Source organism: Lepidothrix coronata, unplaced genomic scaffold (assembly GCF_001604755.1).
Source record: "Lepidothrix coronata isolate B3197 unplaced genomic scaffold, Lepidothrix_coronata-1.0 Scaffold4, whole genome shotgun sequence".
NCBI classification, from domain to species: Eukaryota; Metazoa; Chordata; class Aves; order Passeriformes; family Pipridae; genus Lepidothrix; species Lepidothrix coronata.
This window is the reverse complement of record NW_016690184.1, coordinates 5710415-5726298: the sequence shown is the minus strand read 5'-3', so window position 1 is coordinate 5726298 and position 15884 is coordinate 5710415. Positions and strand designations below refer to the sequence as shown.

Sequence of the window (15884 nt, the reverse complement as noted above, 5' to 3'; positions counted from 1 at the left end):
TCCTCACTGAGAAATTAAACACCCACTGTAGCATGATGTTCTCTCCTGGCCCAGAGAGTGCCAAATTGTCCAGTTCTGACTCAGTTACTAAATCTGCTAATAATGTGCATCACCTATCTGTTCACAAACTGTTCTTGGAATTGCAAGAATACTCAAATTACTCTAGAAAAATAGCAGGTAGGAAAAACTGCTGTATTTTTCTTTCAGTTGCTTATAATACCTTCACTAAGCTTCAGCTGCTCAGTTTAAAATTTTCCAAATTAGATATTTGCTGCAAATTGAATGGTAGCTAAAATAGTTCTACTGACATTGTTAAAGAACAGTAACACTATTTAAGCTTTGCAAGAAAGTTGCCTGCAGACACGTAGCATAGATTTAAATTTGGCAAGCAAGTTGTGTTTCATGCCAGACATGTGCCTTTTGCCCATAGTCTTGCAATGCAACAAGTTTAGCAAAGCTGTGAACTTGTGATGAGTGTTAGCTGTGGGTGGCTTTGACCCCTGTATCTTCATTCTCAGAACAGCACACCTGGAACTGCAGCACTCCTGTTGCTGTGCTGCCCAGGATTTCCTTTGCAAGACCATTGCACCAGACAGGTTTGTCACACCAAGTACAGGAACTGAGAGCAAACTCACAGAATCACAGTGTGGTTGACGTTGAAGGGGACCTCAGGAGGTCATCTGGTCTGACCCCCTGCTCAAGCAGGGATCCCTAGAGCCAGCTGCCCAGGACCATATCCAGACAGCCTTTGAATATCTCTGAGGATGCAAATTCCACAGCCTCTCAGGGCAACCCATGCTGGTGCTCAGTCACCCTCACAGTAATAAAGTGTTTCCTGATGCTCAGAGAGAACCTCCTGTATTTCAGTTTGCGCCATTGCCTTTGGTCCTGTCACTGGCCACCACTGAAGAGCCTGGCTCCATCTGGTTTATGTCCTCTCTTCAGGTTTTGATACATGTTGATGAGATTCCAGCCTGACCCTTCTGTTCTCCAGGCTGAACACTCCCAGCTCTGTAAACCTATTCTCATAGGAGGAATGCTCCAGTCACTTAATCACCTTTTGTGGCCCTTCACTGGACTCTCCCTAGTATGACCATATCCCTCTCGTACTGGAGAGCCCAGACAAGATACAATACTCCATGTGCGGCCTTAACAGTGCTGAGTAGAGGGGAACCTCCCTCGATGTGCTGGTGACTCTTCCCAGTGCAGTCCAGGATACTCAGTGCTTTCTTTGCAGCAAGGGCACATTGCCAGTTGATATTAACTCTGTGTCCACCAGGACCCCCAGGTCCTTTTCTGCAAAACTGTTTACCAACAGTAAATAATTAATAAATAATTAAAATAATTAGGCCTGCAGAATGACCTTGTACCTGCAGTTGTTCCCCACTAGGGGCTGGACTTTGAGCTTCCCTTTGGAGGTTCCTATCAGCCCATATCTCCAGTCTTTTGAGGTCCCCTCGGGACCCCTCTAGCAGCACAGCCCTTCAGTGTATCAGCCACTCTTCCCAGATTTGTATCACCTGCAAACTCGCTGAGGGGACCCTCTGTCCCATCATCCAGATTGTTAATGAAGGTGTTGAACAGCAGTGCCAGTATTCACCCCTGGGATGCACTGCTGGTTACAGGCCTCCAACTGGACCTTGTACCATGGATCACCACCCTCTGGGCCCAGATGTTCAGCCGTTACTCAATACGTCTGCTCATCCAGCCCATACATCCTCAGCCTCTCTGCTGATGAAGTTGGCAACACAGGGTCATGGAGGAAAAAGACAGCAGCAGCCATTCTTCTGGAGTGCAGACTGAAGAACTGAGCTTAGAGACATGGTAAAAGATTGACAGATGTAGAGCCAAGAGAGACTGGGAGAAGAACCAGTGCAGAAAGGATTTCATCAGGGGTTTGGAATGAAGGAAAACAGCAAGGGGCAAGTGGTGCTTGAGCAAAACCTGTAACAACCACCAGAACAAGTTCTCCTCTCAGATGTTTTCCTCTAGGTAAGCTAGAAAATTACAACATACTATGACTGTTTATGGAGTAACAAAAATGAGAATTGTGGCATTAGTTCTACAAGTGACCATCATACACTGACAATGGAAGTCAGAAAAGCCAAAATGTGCAAAATGCAAAATAGTGTATGCACTGAGACAAACACAAGCACTAGAAAGGTAGGAAACATTCAAATATTGTTAACTTGTACAAGGAGCCTTAATTTAGTCCACTTGCATGTACAGACTTCTATGTGATCACATGTAGTGTTTTCTCCAGACACCACTTCTCTCAATGAATGCTAAATCAGTGTTTAGGGAACTTAAAACTTCACAGTAAAGACAACTATGAGCTATATTATTCCTGTTGTTCCATGAGAACATAATGAAAAAAAATCATCTTTGTGAAACCATCCAAATATTGGTTTTCAGATATGAACACATGACCCATTGCTACAGGAAAATTATCCAATATTCAGCAAGTTACTTAAACATATTTTCCAGTGGTTATTAGCTATGTTTGTATATTCAGATGCCCAACTTTAGATGCTTAGGGTAAGATTTACCACAGTTTGTAAACCCATGGAAATCAAATGATAGCTCTATGTAAGTACTGTAGAAAGCACTCCAATGTGTAAAGAACAGAGCAAAAACTGGAAAACAGAATTAACAGTCACTTCAATTCTGGCTTCTGATAATCTCAGGTCAATAAAATGTCTAGGCAAACAGTTCTCCTAACTACAAAATCGGTTTCTCTCAAGTAGCTAAATAAACAGCAAGCATCTTTTTAAGCTAACTTTTCAATGCTGACAAGTGAGAGTAGCTGGAGTGTGAATTTCAGCAGTTTAGAGTAGCTTAACTTAGTTAAACTACAACACTTTTAATCTCCTTCCCTGAGCTTCACCACTCAACTTGCAAAATGGAGATAATCAAGCAACTCTGACTGCAGACAGACTAAGAGCAAAGCCAAGTTCACCCTGTCTAGCTTCTAACTGGCTTGAAAAAATTTAGCATCTGAATAAAGGTACTTGAATTCAACATTGTCCCTAGGAAAAGGGAACCTCCATTGACTCTGAGAACTAACTTACTTGCTTTTCACAGACAACCAAGACATAGGAATGCAATTTAGATACTCAAATCAGGCTGACTATACTGCATCCAAATTCAGTAACCATGTATGACAGACTAACAGAGTAGAATGAAAATCTCACAAAAATGACTGTACAACAAGGTGTAGAGACAAACGAGCTAATAAATTCTTTCAGAGACCACTCCTTTGCAAAACAAAGGCCTGGTTTAGGCTTGGCTTCTGGGGGGTGAGAAGGGAGACCTCTATGACTTTTTAATTAAATACCATATCATAAACTGTCCATAAAAACACATCCAATATGTTACTACATACATTTGTTTAAAAACGTCTTCTTGATTCTGGAACCTTAAACATTTACAAATTTTGTTTGAAGTCTAGAAGTTTCAGTGGTCTTTTGGATGGGAGGAAGCTGTGGAACTTCTCACGGCCTTTTATTGCCCTTTTGTAACACAGACAGATCTTATTACAATATTGTTTACAAAGCAGTTTAAGTTTCAGAACTGAGGAACATTTAAGTAAGAAATATATTCCATTTGTTTGCCTTCCAGTACAACTTATGTCCTATTTCTGTGAGAAATGTGTCATGCTTTTAATAGTGCTCTTTTGGGGTTACCCTGTCTGATTTTCTTGTATTACAGAACTGACACACTATCTGGCATATTACTCAATATATTATATAGTATGAAGTAAATTTCCAGGCCTGAAGTTATGAAGTTCTCTAGAATTAAAATAATTACTCTATTTTCAGTCTGCTGCATAAACAGTGCATTCATCAAGGCCAGGTTGGACAGGGCTCTGAGCAACCTGGTCTTTTGGGAGGTGTCCCTGCCCACAGCAAGGGGGTTGGAACTAAGGGATCTTTAAGGTCCCTTCCAACCCAAACGATTCTGTGATCCTAGATCTTTGGATCATAGAGCTTTAAATTCCCAACCAAGTATTCCCTGAGAGTTCCTATAATTAATGTCACAGGTTTGCTCCAATATACAGTAATATCCCCATCAAGGCTACCACTGCACTTCTTACATACATGTAAAGATATGGCAAACACAATGTTAGTTTTCCAGAATTCCAGTTAGGAAGGACAAGCCTGATGTAAACAGGCAGTGTCACAGAGCTTGATTTAAAAAGTGTTACATCTAGAGGACTTCAGGGGCAGAGGTTTGCGTAAGAGTTTGCAAACTACTGCTCTGAGACGGCATCAGAATATTTAGTTGTATTTAGTACATTTAGTTGACATCACTATATATGTAAAATTAAACTAAGTTCATAAACTCAGAAATATTTTTAAAAAGATAGTTTTGTGTAAATAGTTAATAAATTTCCATAAGTTGAACCACTGGGGAAATCTAACATGTTTTAATTTCTGGGTTAAAGACCAGAGTCTAAACAGACTCTTCAGGCAGGAAACGCAGGCTGGTTGGAGCACAGCGCTCTTCCCCTAAGTGTACTCCTCACAGTTTATGGGGGAACAAATACTCAGCTGAATCAAACTACTCTGCTTCCCATTAACCTTATCCAGTCAGCTTGCAGTAAAAGAGAATCTGGTCCTGAAGATGGAATTTGTAACTATCTTCTAAAACTGTGACACTGCACAAATAGACACAGGTACTACGTGGATTTGACTATTCTATTAAAATAAACCATCTACTTATAAAGTACAGTCAGCCTCATTCTGTAGTTGTTTTTCTCATGTAGAAGAATCTTTTATTTAAAAATTAATAGTTTTCGTTTCTCCCACTCCTGAATTAATTTATCTGATGCTTGTTTTGGGTAAAGTCATACCCCAAAGAACTCTAGAGAGAGTTAGATAATAACTAATAAGCACTAACTACTAATAAATAAGGGGGGGTGAAAAAGAAAAAAAAAAAAAACAGATATGGCAGGTTTCTGTCTCATTTACTAGAATCTGGATACTTTGAAATCCAGATAACCTTTTGTTCACATATATTCACGTGTGAATGTAGCTCATGTATATTTTTAAGCATTGTGCATCACAAATAGCACTGCTTACTCTTCTCCTGGGACATCAACTATGAGCCTCAACAACAACAACAACAAAAAAAGGAAACAATAAGATCTAGCAAAGACATAGCCTAGCTGTTTAAGCCTAGGTTGCAGGTAGCCATTACTCTCATAACTGAATAAGGAATCCCTAAGGTATGGTGTACATTGGCTAGTTTCCTTTTGTAACCACAGGATTGCAAGAGACCATGTGCAAATTTGTTAATAGGAAGCAAAATCAAGTCTGTCAGAAAATTACAACAGACCACAACAGACAGAACAGTCACCTTCCAGATTACATCCTCCCTTAACCAGACTGGAGCCTACAAAACGGACATCTTTCATTGCATCTTTGAGCAGGCATGATTAAGCAGAAAAGATTTTGTTTAAAAATATGGTGGTGAAAGATAAGTAAACCAGCTGTTACCTCACCTCTTACTGTTTCAAAGCTGTGGTTTTTAACATCAGCTCCCCTTTGGTTTCCAGTAGATGAGAAGAGTCAAAAACCTGGGGAGAAGTACCTTTGTGAACCCAAGTCACTGCACAGAGGTTCTTTATGGGCACTGCATATGCAACATTGAAGAAAGACTGTTACAAGAAGTGCCATACCAAAATAAAAATAAAATCTTTTACCCAGACTCCTGCATCTCTCCTCATTATGGGCCCAAGAATCAGGACTGCAAAGAACAAGCACCTTTATAGCTCCTTCTCTTCCAATGCTAAAACACAAGCATCACGTTATCAACGTAAAGCTTTAACCAGTGACTGAAATGGCATTCTATTTAAAAATCTGAGGGAAAAAATTACAGTGGGTTGCAAAACTAAGGAAACTGCTGCAGTTTGTTTATAAGAGAAGACTAGTAGTTCACTCCAGTTTATAGAGGTACTATGTTAATGGGAATTAAAAATCCTACATGGTCTGCTTAACTCATTTGCTATGAAAGACATTAAAAAAAAAAAATCAACAGCACAGTTGCCTTATCTTGGTGTAAAGCTTTCTTGATTTTTCACTCTTTCTTTACTGAATGTTTTGGAAGTTAGATTCTTCCAAGACAAGAATGTAAGTGCAACCTCAAAAATCGACAACACAGTTCTTCTGTTTGAAGTCTCTGGTCTTTAAAGAGTGTGCTCAGTCTCTCAAGCAGGAAAAAAAGAACTGTCACAAGGGACTACTTAGATGTCTCTTCTGCTTTTGCAGCTATCCTGCAAATGTGCACCAGAAGTACATGCATTTTTAAAGCTAAGTAATCTAAAACTTTAGTCAGAATTCCTAACTGTTATTCTACCCAACATGAAAAACAATACAAACAGATACATTTAATTAGGTGGCCATCTGATACCTTACACTGCAAAATGCAGTCAGGCTACTTTTAAAGCATTTGTAATCCTAAATCTTCTGAAAGAATATACAACATATAGTTTCCACAGAGTGTATGTGTTGTCATATAACTATTAAATAAACATATCTAGTCCCCACCCCACTAACTTCCACTCAGTAATTTGATTCAGAAAACCACTGGTAAAACTTGTTGAATTGCAAAACACTGCAGCATTGCCGACCACTATGTTAAGAACACTTATCAAGCACATGCAGTAGTGAGCTTGTTAAACCAAGCCAGAAAGGCTTTAAATAACTCATACTTAATTCTGTAGGTTTTTTTCTATTAATGTCACATTTTATTAAAAAAATAAGTTTCCTATATTTAACATGTATAGTAGCTTGCTGTGACTGAAGATCTTGAGACCTTTAACATTAAATGACAGTAAATCCAGCACTTTCTTCACAGCTTTGAAAAAGGGGAAGAAGAAAGGATGAAGGGAAGGACAGGAAACAGGAAGGAAAAGGAGGAAGCACCAGGCCATTCCTAGCAAGAGAACCAAATAGTTCTACAGCATCAAAATATGAACCTGCATCACAAACGTTAGAAAAAGGAAAACTATTATAATTGACCAAATGTAGAAATATTCCATATAATTAGAACATAACATTGGGAAAGACTAGACTGGGAAGGAATACATTCTATTTGCAACTGTCTCTCCTCTATTTCCAAGAAAGGATTTTCCTTCCTTCTCTACAAGCCATTGCTGATTTACTCGCAGTTGTATAAACTACTATTCCAATATGTCAGTGGCGCTGAAGCCAGACACACAAGACACTGCAGTTCCACAACCTGGAACTATTTTATCCCTGATTTTCCCCAACAATGGCAAGAATACTGGGTGAGTTTGAAGGAGGAAACAACTTGGAGATGTGCACGTTACATATTTAATTTGTAGTCCAGAAGATTGCCCCCAAATACTTTGAACAAAAAACCTGCACAGCAGTCACCTCTCACATAAAACATATATGTGGTGCTTACATATTCTCCGTGGGGCCCAGGGTTTATGAGGAGAGAAAGGAGGGAACAAACAACTCCCCTAAATCCCACGGGTTACCTGTGCAAAAGATTAGCAGCTCGTGGTTGTATTGCTCTAAGTGCAACCACTCTGCCTTGGTGAGAGAACCCTCTGCCAACAGAGGGTGTCACAGAGAGTCCTCTGTGCAGGAATGCCCTGGAAGTAACATCATTAGCAGCCATGTTTTCAGGGTTTAGCAAGAATGAAAACTCACGGAGACCATGAAGTACTCGGTTAGACTTGGTGTTGTATACAAAAATAAATCTCGAGGGACAGAGTTCAGCTAAGGAACTCTCTGCTGCTTCTCTTTGGGAGAATCAAATGGTAAATGGCATTCCCGGTAGAAAAATCAGGAGAGTAAATACTATCTGCAAGAAGGGATAGAAAATCCCTCTCTACCCCAAACAAATTCCTTCCTGGGAAGAGACACTTTCTGGTTACCTTCAAAGATACCTATATTAGTAGAAAACTGGAGATAACATACCCTTCCATGAACTTTCTCTTACCTTCCTCACTTGAATGCCAAAGCCTTTCTAGAACACAGATAAAAGGCTATGTTTGCAGTTTAAGCAATGATGGNATTTGAGATTGTTGTAAAATCAAAATAAACTGGAAATATCCAAACAAATCCCAACATTAGTCGGGTGCTACCTAAAGCCAAGAACAAACAAGCAAGCAATGAACACTGGCATTTTGGTTTTTTGCGTGGATATTACAAAAAATAGTAATCATACACTTTTTTTCTTTTTAAATGTTCATTACTTAGATAAAGCACGTATGAATGTAACATTCAGAATTGTAACATAGAAAATGTAATATGGGCAATCTGCTATTCCAAGTACACTTACCAAAATACAATTTTATAATGAAGAAAGTCTCAAAATACACCTGTACAACAACTGGGATCCACAAAATATGATTTAATAGAATCACTCAAGATCACTTCATTGAAACCACTTTTATAATACTGTTTAAAGAGTCACCTCTGGTCAAAAAGCATTCTCTCCCTTTTCCTAGCCCATCCCACTAAAGCAAGGGTTGAATTGTAACTGCAATGCATATCTTTTAAAACCCTAAATCTGAAGCAGTCCTATGAACTATGACACTGCCTACACTTAGATACGGGGAGGATGGGAATCACCCTCTCTGAGGCCATGGTACATTGAAACACTTACCCATATTATTGTCTGTAGCGCAAGCAGAATAATCTTGTAAAGGGCAATTAAATAGGGTCAAAATATGAATTAATTATCTCACTACCAAATCATTCCCTATATGTTACTTAAGCCTGTAACATTACAACGTTACTGAAAAAGAAAAAGGTAACCATTTTATCCTATATTTTCTTTATTTGCTTTATGTTTAGAATTTGCTATTTAACTTCTATTAACAGAAATACATATAACAAAAGCTCCCTATCAAGTGGAAAAAAAGTAATTACAAATGCTGAAAAAGTTGGCCTCATTAACATATGTACAGACTCACTTACTTAATACACATCTTTGTGGGAATAAAACCATTTTATGACACACATTTATACAGGCATTAAACATTCCCAAGTAATTTTGAGCAGAGAATATGCCAAATCTTTAGTCTGGGCAGACAAAAATGTAGATTTCAGTTTTGATTGTGGAACTAACATGCAACATTCAGTCTGAGCTGCTGTTGGTAAGTTGTTCTGTCTTTTCCTGCAAAATTGAACTTGGATCTCTTTGTCCCTTCTTTTCCTTGTTCTGCTGTTCCTGGAGCTTCAGGATTAATTTTCGTATTTCTTCTCTTTTTGTTTTCATTCTTGGGCGTGGAAACCAGTCTGTTAAGTTCATTGGTAGCTCAAAACTCAAAATGGGGTTCTGAAAAGAAAGGTCATTTGGATATTAAGTAAGGAGTTACAACCTAAAAGACTGAAGAAAACTACAATGAGTAAAAGTTCCAAGCTTCATTCCATCAGAATGAAACAAAATTTCTACAATTTCTGTGTTTTGTACATGCACAATTATGGTAAAAGTCAATCAAGCTTCAGTATGTTACAGAGTAACGTTCATCCAGATCACAGTTCTGATTTTAAGAAGGCCCGAACAATCTACTCTTTTTGCTACATCTTTTAGACAAAGCATTTGACTGCATAAATGTGTAAAACTGACCCAATAATAAAAAAAAAGGGACAGAAAATTACTGTAAAGATATAAGACATTTTTTAAGAATGACTAACATAAAAATCTAGAGCTGATTAGGAATCCATTAATAAACATTCCTGTTCTTATAAGTAACCCTTAGGACCACAATCAACTAGGAAAGTCAGTTTTAAATTTCACCCTAAAAAACAAAGCCCCGGGCTACCACCAGCATTTTTTATACTTACATTCTGTTGTCTTGCTAGAGATCATTCATTCAAATAATTACAAGAATATACTATGAGACATTATCTATGCCCCTTCAGTGACACCGTACAACAACTCCCCTCTAATGAAATGACAGTTTGTGGAATAGTGTTTTCTCTCAAACAAACTCCTCCTTATTGTTTACATCGTTAACGGGGTTATTTCAGGGTGAATTACATTCATCGCTGAGGCACCACGAGCAAGGCTGCTTGTGAAGAACACTGGTGACCCTGCCCAGGAAGGTGTCGGTGCCGGATGCTGCACTGGCTCTCCGTGCGGGGCTGCAGCGCCTGCCCGGCCCCGCTCGGTGGCCCCGCGGCGGCCCCTGGTGGCCACCGCCCGGACCCCCCACACCGCCCCAGGGAAACGCGGGCCACACACTGGGCAGGGCCCGATGTAGTTCAGCAATCAGTTTGCAAGAAGGAATGGGCTAAGATTATTGAAACTTGGTGGCTTCTCACGCTCCCGGTATACAAAACAGGAAGCACCTGGCTACAAGTTCTATGCTCTCATGTATTCACTGGTAAAAGCAAAAGCTTTTGTCTTCCATTAGCATGAATGCACTCTGCTCTCGTGTAAAGTAGGAATGAGGGGAGGGTTGAGGAATGAAGAAGCAGCTGCCAGCTTTCCCGGGGTAGCTACTGTAGAATTAAGGAACAAAAGCACCGTGGATTCTTAAGAGAGTTAGTGTCCCATGCAGGCAACGATTCACTTGACCATAATTTCTCCTCCCAACCAAGACCAGAAGGTGCCAGTACCTCCACTTAAGAAAGGAGTTTGTAACTTGAAGACCAAGTCAGCTGAAGTAACTGTTCAACCAATTCCTTCAGTGGAAACAAGATTTGGCATTTTACTGTAACAATTCACTTGCATGTCTTCCTGCAAGTTAATAAAACAAACAAAACAAAAACCCCCTACCTGTGCCACATTACTGAATTTGTTAGTCACAGTTCTTAGGGAGAAGAGAACAAGCTTTTTGTACTGCATTTTTAGTTTAGATTTTGAACTCAAGTTCTTACTTGAGTAATTTTAAAGGGTACACACCAAAAGAACACAAAGGTAAAGTCTAAATGTATTTTGTACAATTTCCTCCAAAAATTCCATGGCTTATGATTTCTCATATGTATGTACAATCTAAGAGGATAATTAGTTTATTTTCCAAGAAATTATTATGTATGTTATATATAAATTAGTTTATAATGCATAATCTCACAAATAGGCATAAGACCTAAACTAGAAGCTTTTTATAATTGCAATCATTTTTATAGCTTATATTTGATTGCTGCAGGAAACAGAAATAGATACACAAACATACATACCTCAAAAAAACTCTCCACATACTGCAGTATGTACACTCCACAATCACTGAAGTTGTTCTGTTGTGGCACTTTTGGGTTGGAACCTTTCATGACATCTTTGGAAAAGCTTCTTTTACTGCCTTTCCTGACTTCCCATTCCACCTCTAAATATCTATGATAAAAGAGCATGCAAATGAAAACCCATTTTGTTTTTATTCCTTGAAAAATTTTGAAAAAAAAACCAACCAACCAACCAAACCAAACTAAAAAAGCCCCCAACACCAGATATGAAACTTACTCCCTTAGTGTTTTCACAACGTTTGACCGCGAAGGGCCTCTCAGTGAGTCCATAAGCAAAATGCAGGGCCTAAGAGAGAATACAATTTTTAAGTACACAGTATTTTACAGCAGACTGAAAAACACAACAGTACACAGAAAGGGTTTGTGTGGTGACCTTAACAAAACTATTGTTAAGGTCACCTCACAAAAACTACAAAGTTCTGCCAGCACTGCTGTAACCCCCTAACTGGGATAGCTAAATGGCAAGTTACCTTTATATTTATCCATATACTAAGTACACTTAGGAATGCACTTAAAAATATAGTACTATCAGACCAAAATAATTCGTTACTGGCAAACAGTAGTTGCTTATAACACCCTCAGGTGATTCTGTGATGTGCATTTTGAGGGGTAAATAAATGCAGATTACTCTTCATGAATCTCTGCTTTTTTTCTAACAGTACCAGATACACATTCAGATAAGGTATCCTTTAAAGAAGTTTCAAACTAGTAAATTCAGACAAAATATTTGCATGCATTTATGTATAGATGTGTTTGCATTTATAAACCAATTTACATGTATGCAATTTTTAAGCATAACCACATAATCGCTTCAATGTTTTCTTGTACTTGTTTTAATTTCTGATAAAAGAAAGCTATTATTTATATAGGTAATGCTCTTTAAAAAAGCATAATCTAGTACTTTGAAGGAGACAGAGGTGACAGCTTTTTCAGGGTAATTTTCTATTTCATAGAGAAGTAATTTTAAAATATGCTAATAGTAAAGTATTTAAGTGCTCTTAATGACTTAAGTGTCAAAGATGCTAGGAAATTTCCCATTTGGATTAAAATACTGTCTCCTGGAAAGTATTATGTATACATAATCTGTCATTAAAATGGGACAAATTTAGCCAAGCTATAATCAGAAGCTCATAAATATTCTTAAAACTCACAAGACAGAGGGACTTTTACTCCTTTATGAAAATGTATTGCCACATATTTCATATCATCAGTAAATTTACAATTTTATTCTGCATCATAAGAGTGTAATTGTGAAAGTCTTCATCTTTCTACTAAACATTATATTCGAAAGGAAGGAAAATATAAAAATGAATAAATGATGAAAACATACAAAGGAAACAGTAAAGACAGCAAAACTAGTAACAGTATTTCTGGACTTGGAATAAGGCACTTCTGTCACACCAAAATGCAAACAACTGCAGTCAATGTTTACTAAGAAATTATTTCCGTGTTTCATATAAGAAAAAGTTTTCAAATCCAAAACAGATCAAAAATTAAACAAAAAAGTGTGGAACACTTATTAAAAAAAAATACTAAGAACAGAGAGAGACAATAAAGAGGAACAGTGAAAACACATTTAGATAAGGGGGCAGTTAAAAATTATTCCCATTTTCTTTACTAATTTGAGTAGTGGCAAAAGTTTTCTTTAGTATTACTTTCATTTCAAGACATTAATCTGCTTTTTAATAGAGGACACATTTGAACATGCTTCCACGCATTCCTTCTGTAGGAATACAAGTGCAAGATATCAAAGAACAGCCTTATTTGGAAGAAAAAAATCTTTGCTTGCCTGAAGCAGCGCACAAACTTAACAGAAACCCAAAAAGCCATTATTTCACTACTAGTTTCATTCAATACATTTTCTGCTCACCGAAGCTGACAGTACAAAGTATAAAATTGTCTCTCAAACACTAAGAGCACGCTGATTAAAAGTGTAAGAAGACTCAGGTATGAGAATTTCCCACAATTACTGTCCTTTATATTTCATAAACTTGTATGAAATTCCCATTTTAACTGTTTTAATACTTACTGTTTGCAGATAGTTGGCTTCAGGTACCATTGTCCCATTTCTGAATTACAGTTATCATCTACAAGGCCACCATCATCACTACTGTCTTCCTACAGAAGCAAGATGGTTACAGGTGTTTAAAAGCTACGATTGTTTTTTTCAAACAGATGCAAAAGTAATTACTGCTACACTCAACCATTTTCATTCAAGACCAATAACCTAAGTTTAATAAAGAAATGGTAGCTTTAATCTGAAATGACTGATTGTTTGTAAAGTTTGCCAACTTTTAGTCACATGATTTCTCAAATCCATGCTGGAATGGCACGGATTGAATGGTGCTATTTATTTGAGGCCTGCTGAAACTAGAAAAAAACTGCAGCTGGTATTTTCAAAACACTGCTGCCTTGAAAGAGGTTCATCTCCATTATTTGGTTATAACCTAAATTATCAATACTTTTCTTGCTAATGAATAGTAGAAACTTGCTTGGTGGTTTCACATATGTTATCTTCTAGGTGAAATGAGACAAAAATCTGCAACAAATTCATACATAAAACTCTATTTTTGCTCCAGAATGCAACAACTTGATTCTTAGGGCAAGGAAGACTAAATCACCATGATACTGTATATTATGGGTTGTAAAAACAGTCATGCCACAAACCTGGAAATATCTTCTGACCTTTTGATTTGACTGTTATGAAACATATGGAAGTTTTATGAACAAACCCACTAAGTTATTCTATCTAAAAGTATCCCAGTGATCCACAGTTTCTTACCATTCTATTGAGTTCAATGTTACTACCACAGATAATTGTGTCATGGGGAAAGAGATGCTTTCAAAAATTGGGAAACCCTGTCTCAGCATAATTTGTGAAAATTTTTGTCAGAGTTGTGTACACTTCACAATGATCCTGTGACTGATATCCTCAAGCTATGCCATGAACATTATCATATTAGAAACTACTGCCTAGTTCCTAATACACTTGTTTCTATTGCAGCTTCAACTCCTTTTTTTAGCAGATGCAAAGGCAGGTGCACTCCGCATCACAGTCTATGATTTCTGTACTTGCTTTGTGCATTTTAGAGGATATCAGTGACAGCTTCAGCCTAAATTCTAAGCTACACTACAGACAAGGAACTTGCAATCTGCTCCTCCTCTCAAGGAACACAGCTGGCCATGTGCTTGCTGCCCTGCCTTCATGCCACGTACTTCATTCTCCATCTTCTGGGAACTCTAACTCCTACAAAATAGACAGTCAGGCACTTCCATCAGGCAAAACTCAGAATGTGTGCACGAGTGGCACAACAGGAGAGGTGGGCTGAGTCCGTTTGAAATGCACAGTTATGGTTCAACATAAACTGGAGCTTTTGTATGTGTGTACGCAGATACTATTTGGAAGTCATTACAGACAGCTGCAGACTCTGAAAAATAATAGTTTGTTCTGGACTCAAAGGTGAAAACCTGAAATCATACACCTGGAACACGAACAGGAAGCCAATTAAGAAGAGCAAATGTGTAACTTCTAGCTTGCTCACGTTGATCTTACACTGCAGAAGCAACAGGGCTATGGAATAATGCCCTCATACCCAGTACTGAGTCAATAAAGGACATTTTGATGATCAGTTTTTCCACAGCTCTAAAATCTAAATGTTTTCCAATTTGAACAAGAAAGGTACTTGATTATATATTCAGTCTGTGCAAATTTGATTAGGAGAAGCACCAATGAAACAAAACAGCAGAGTAGCATATACTTATAAATGTGGCTGTTTATGTCCAGGAAATGCAACTGAAAGAAGAGTAACTTGCTCTTGGGTTTGGTAGATAAAACAGGGGGGTGGGGGACATGAAAGACAGAAACATATAAACTTTCAGAGTTTCCACTAAAATCGCTGTGTAATATTGTCACTATGCCAAAGACTCACAAAATTAAATGCAGGTTCAGTACAGCAGTTCTCTTAAACAGCTAAACTAACAAATGTATAATCCTCTCTGTCAGCTGATCTGCAAATTTTTGTGGGTAACCAGTCCTTTGGATTTGACACTTACAAAGATAACTAGCTTTAGACAATGCACATTCACAATGTGTATACCGCTTTTAAGCTGTCCATTCAAAATACAACACAACAGTTCACATTTCCTAAATAAAACTGCTAAATTCTTTACCTGGTTATCTTGGTCTTCAGAAAAATCTATAAGATCATCTTCATTTAGTTTACTGCCATCAGCTGAGTCTTCACTATAGTTTAGTCTGATTTTGTGCAATCCATCTGTATCAATCACAGACAGTAGGATATTTAAACATCAAAAACCCGACGTCATGTCTGAAGACCAAACACATTTTAAATACCTCAGATGTCCTCAGGATTGCTCAAAGTAACTGTGATACAGCTAACATATAATAATTTAATCATGGACATGAACAAAAGTGAAAAGCTTCTTCTAATTAGCATAACAGAAAATACATCTTATTCTGTGAAATGTCTAAAAAAAATCTGAGACCCCTAGACTAAAACCCACCATGAAACTGCCCCATAGTTCCATAAACAGTATAAACTGGTACTGCCACCAAAAGGGGCACTCTGATTTACTCTCTAAAATAACTATTTATTCCTAACCCTAGCTGGTTCCTTCTGTGACACCAAATACATT

General features: G+C 37.9%; 1 protein-coding gene across 5 annotated transcripts in view; it reads right to left on the bottom strand.

Moving 5' to 3' along the window:
• Nucleotides 1–6729: 6729 nt before the first annotated feature.
• Nucleotides 6730–15884, bottom strand: part of SENP6 (SUMO1/sentrin specific peptidase 6) — a 74165-nt gene continuing 65010 nt past the window's right edge. For all 5 annotated transcript variants that reach the window (XM_017825817.1, XM_017825793.1, XM_017825809.1 and 2 more), the window contains 5 exons: nt 15399–15502; nt 13258–13346; nt 11446–11514; nt 11169–11319; nt 6730–9321 (listed from right to left, as the gene is read on the bottom strand). In XM_017825817.1, the coding sequence (XP_017681306.1) occupies nt 9121–9321; nt 11169–11319; nt 11446–11514; nt 13258–13346; nt 15399–15502 (614 nt within the window). In that variant the 3' untranslated portion in view covers nt 6730–9120. The remainder of the gene's footprint in view (nt 9322–11168; nt 11320–11445; nt 11515–13257; nt 13347–15398; nt 15503–15884) is intronic.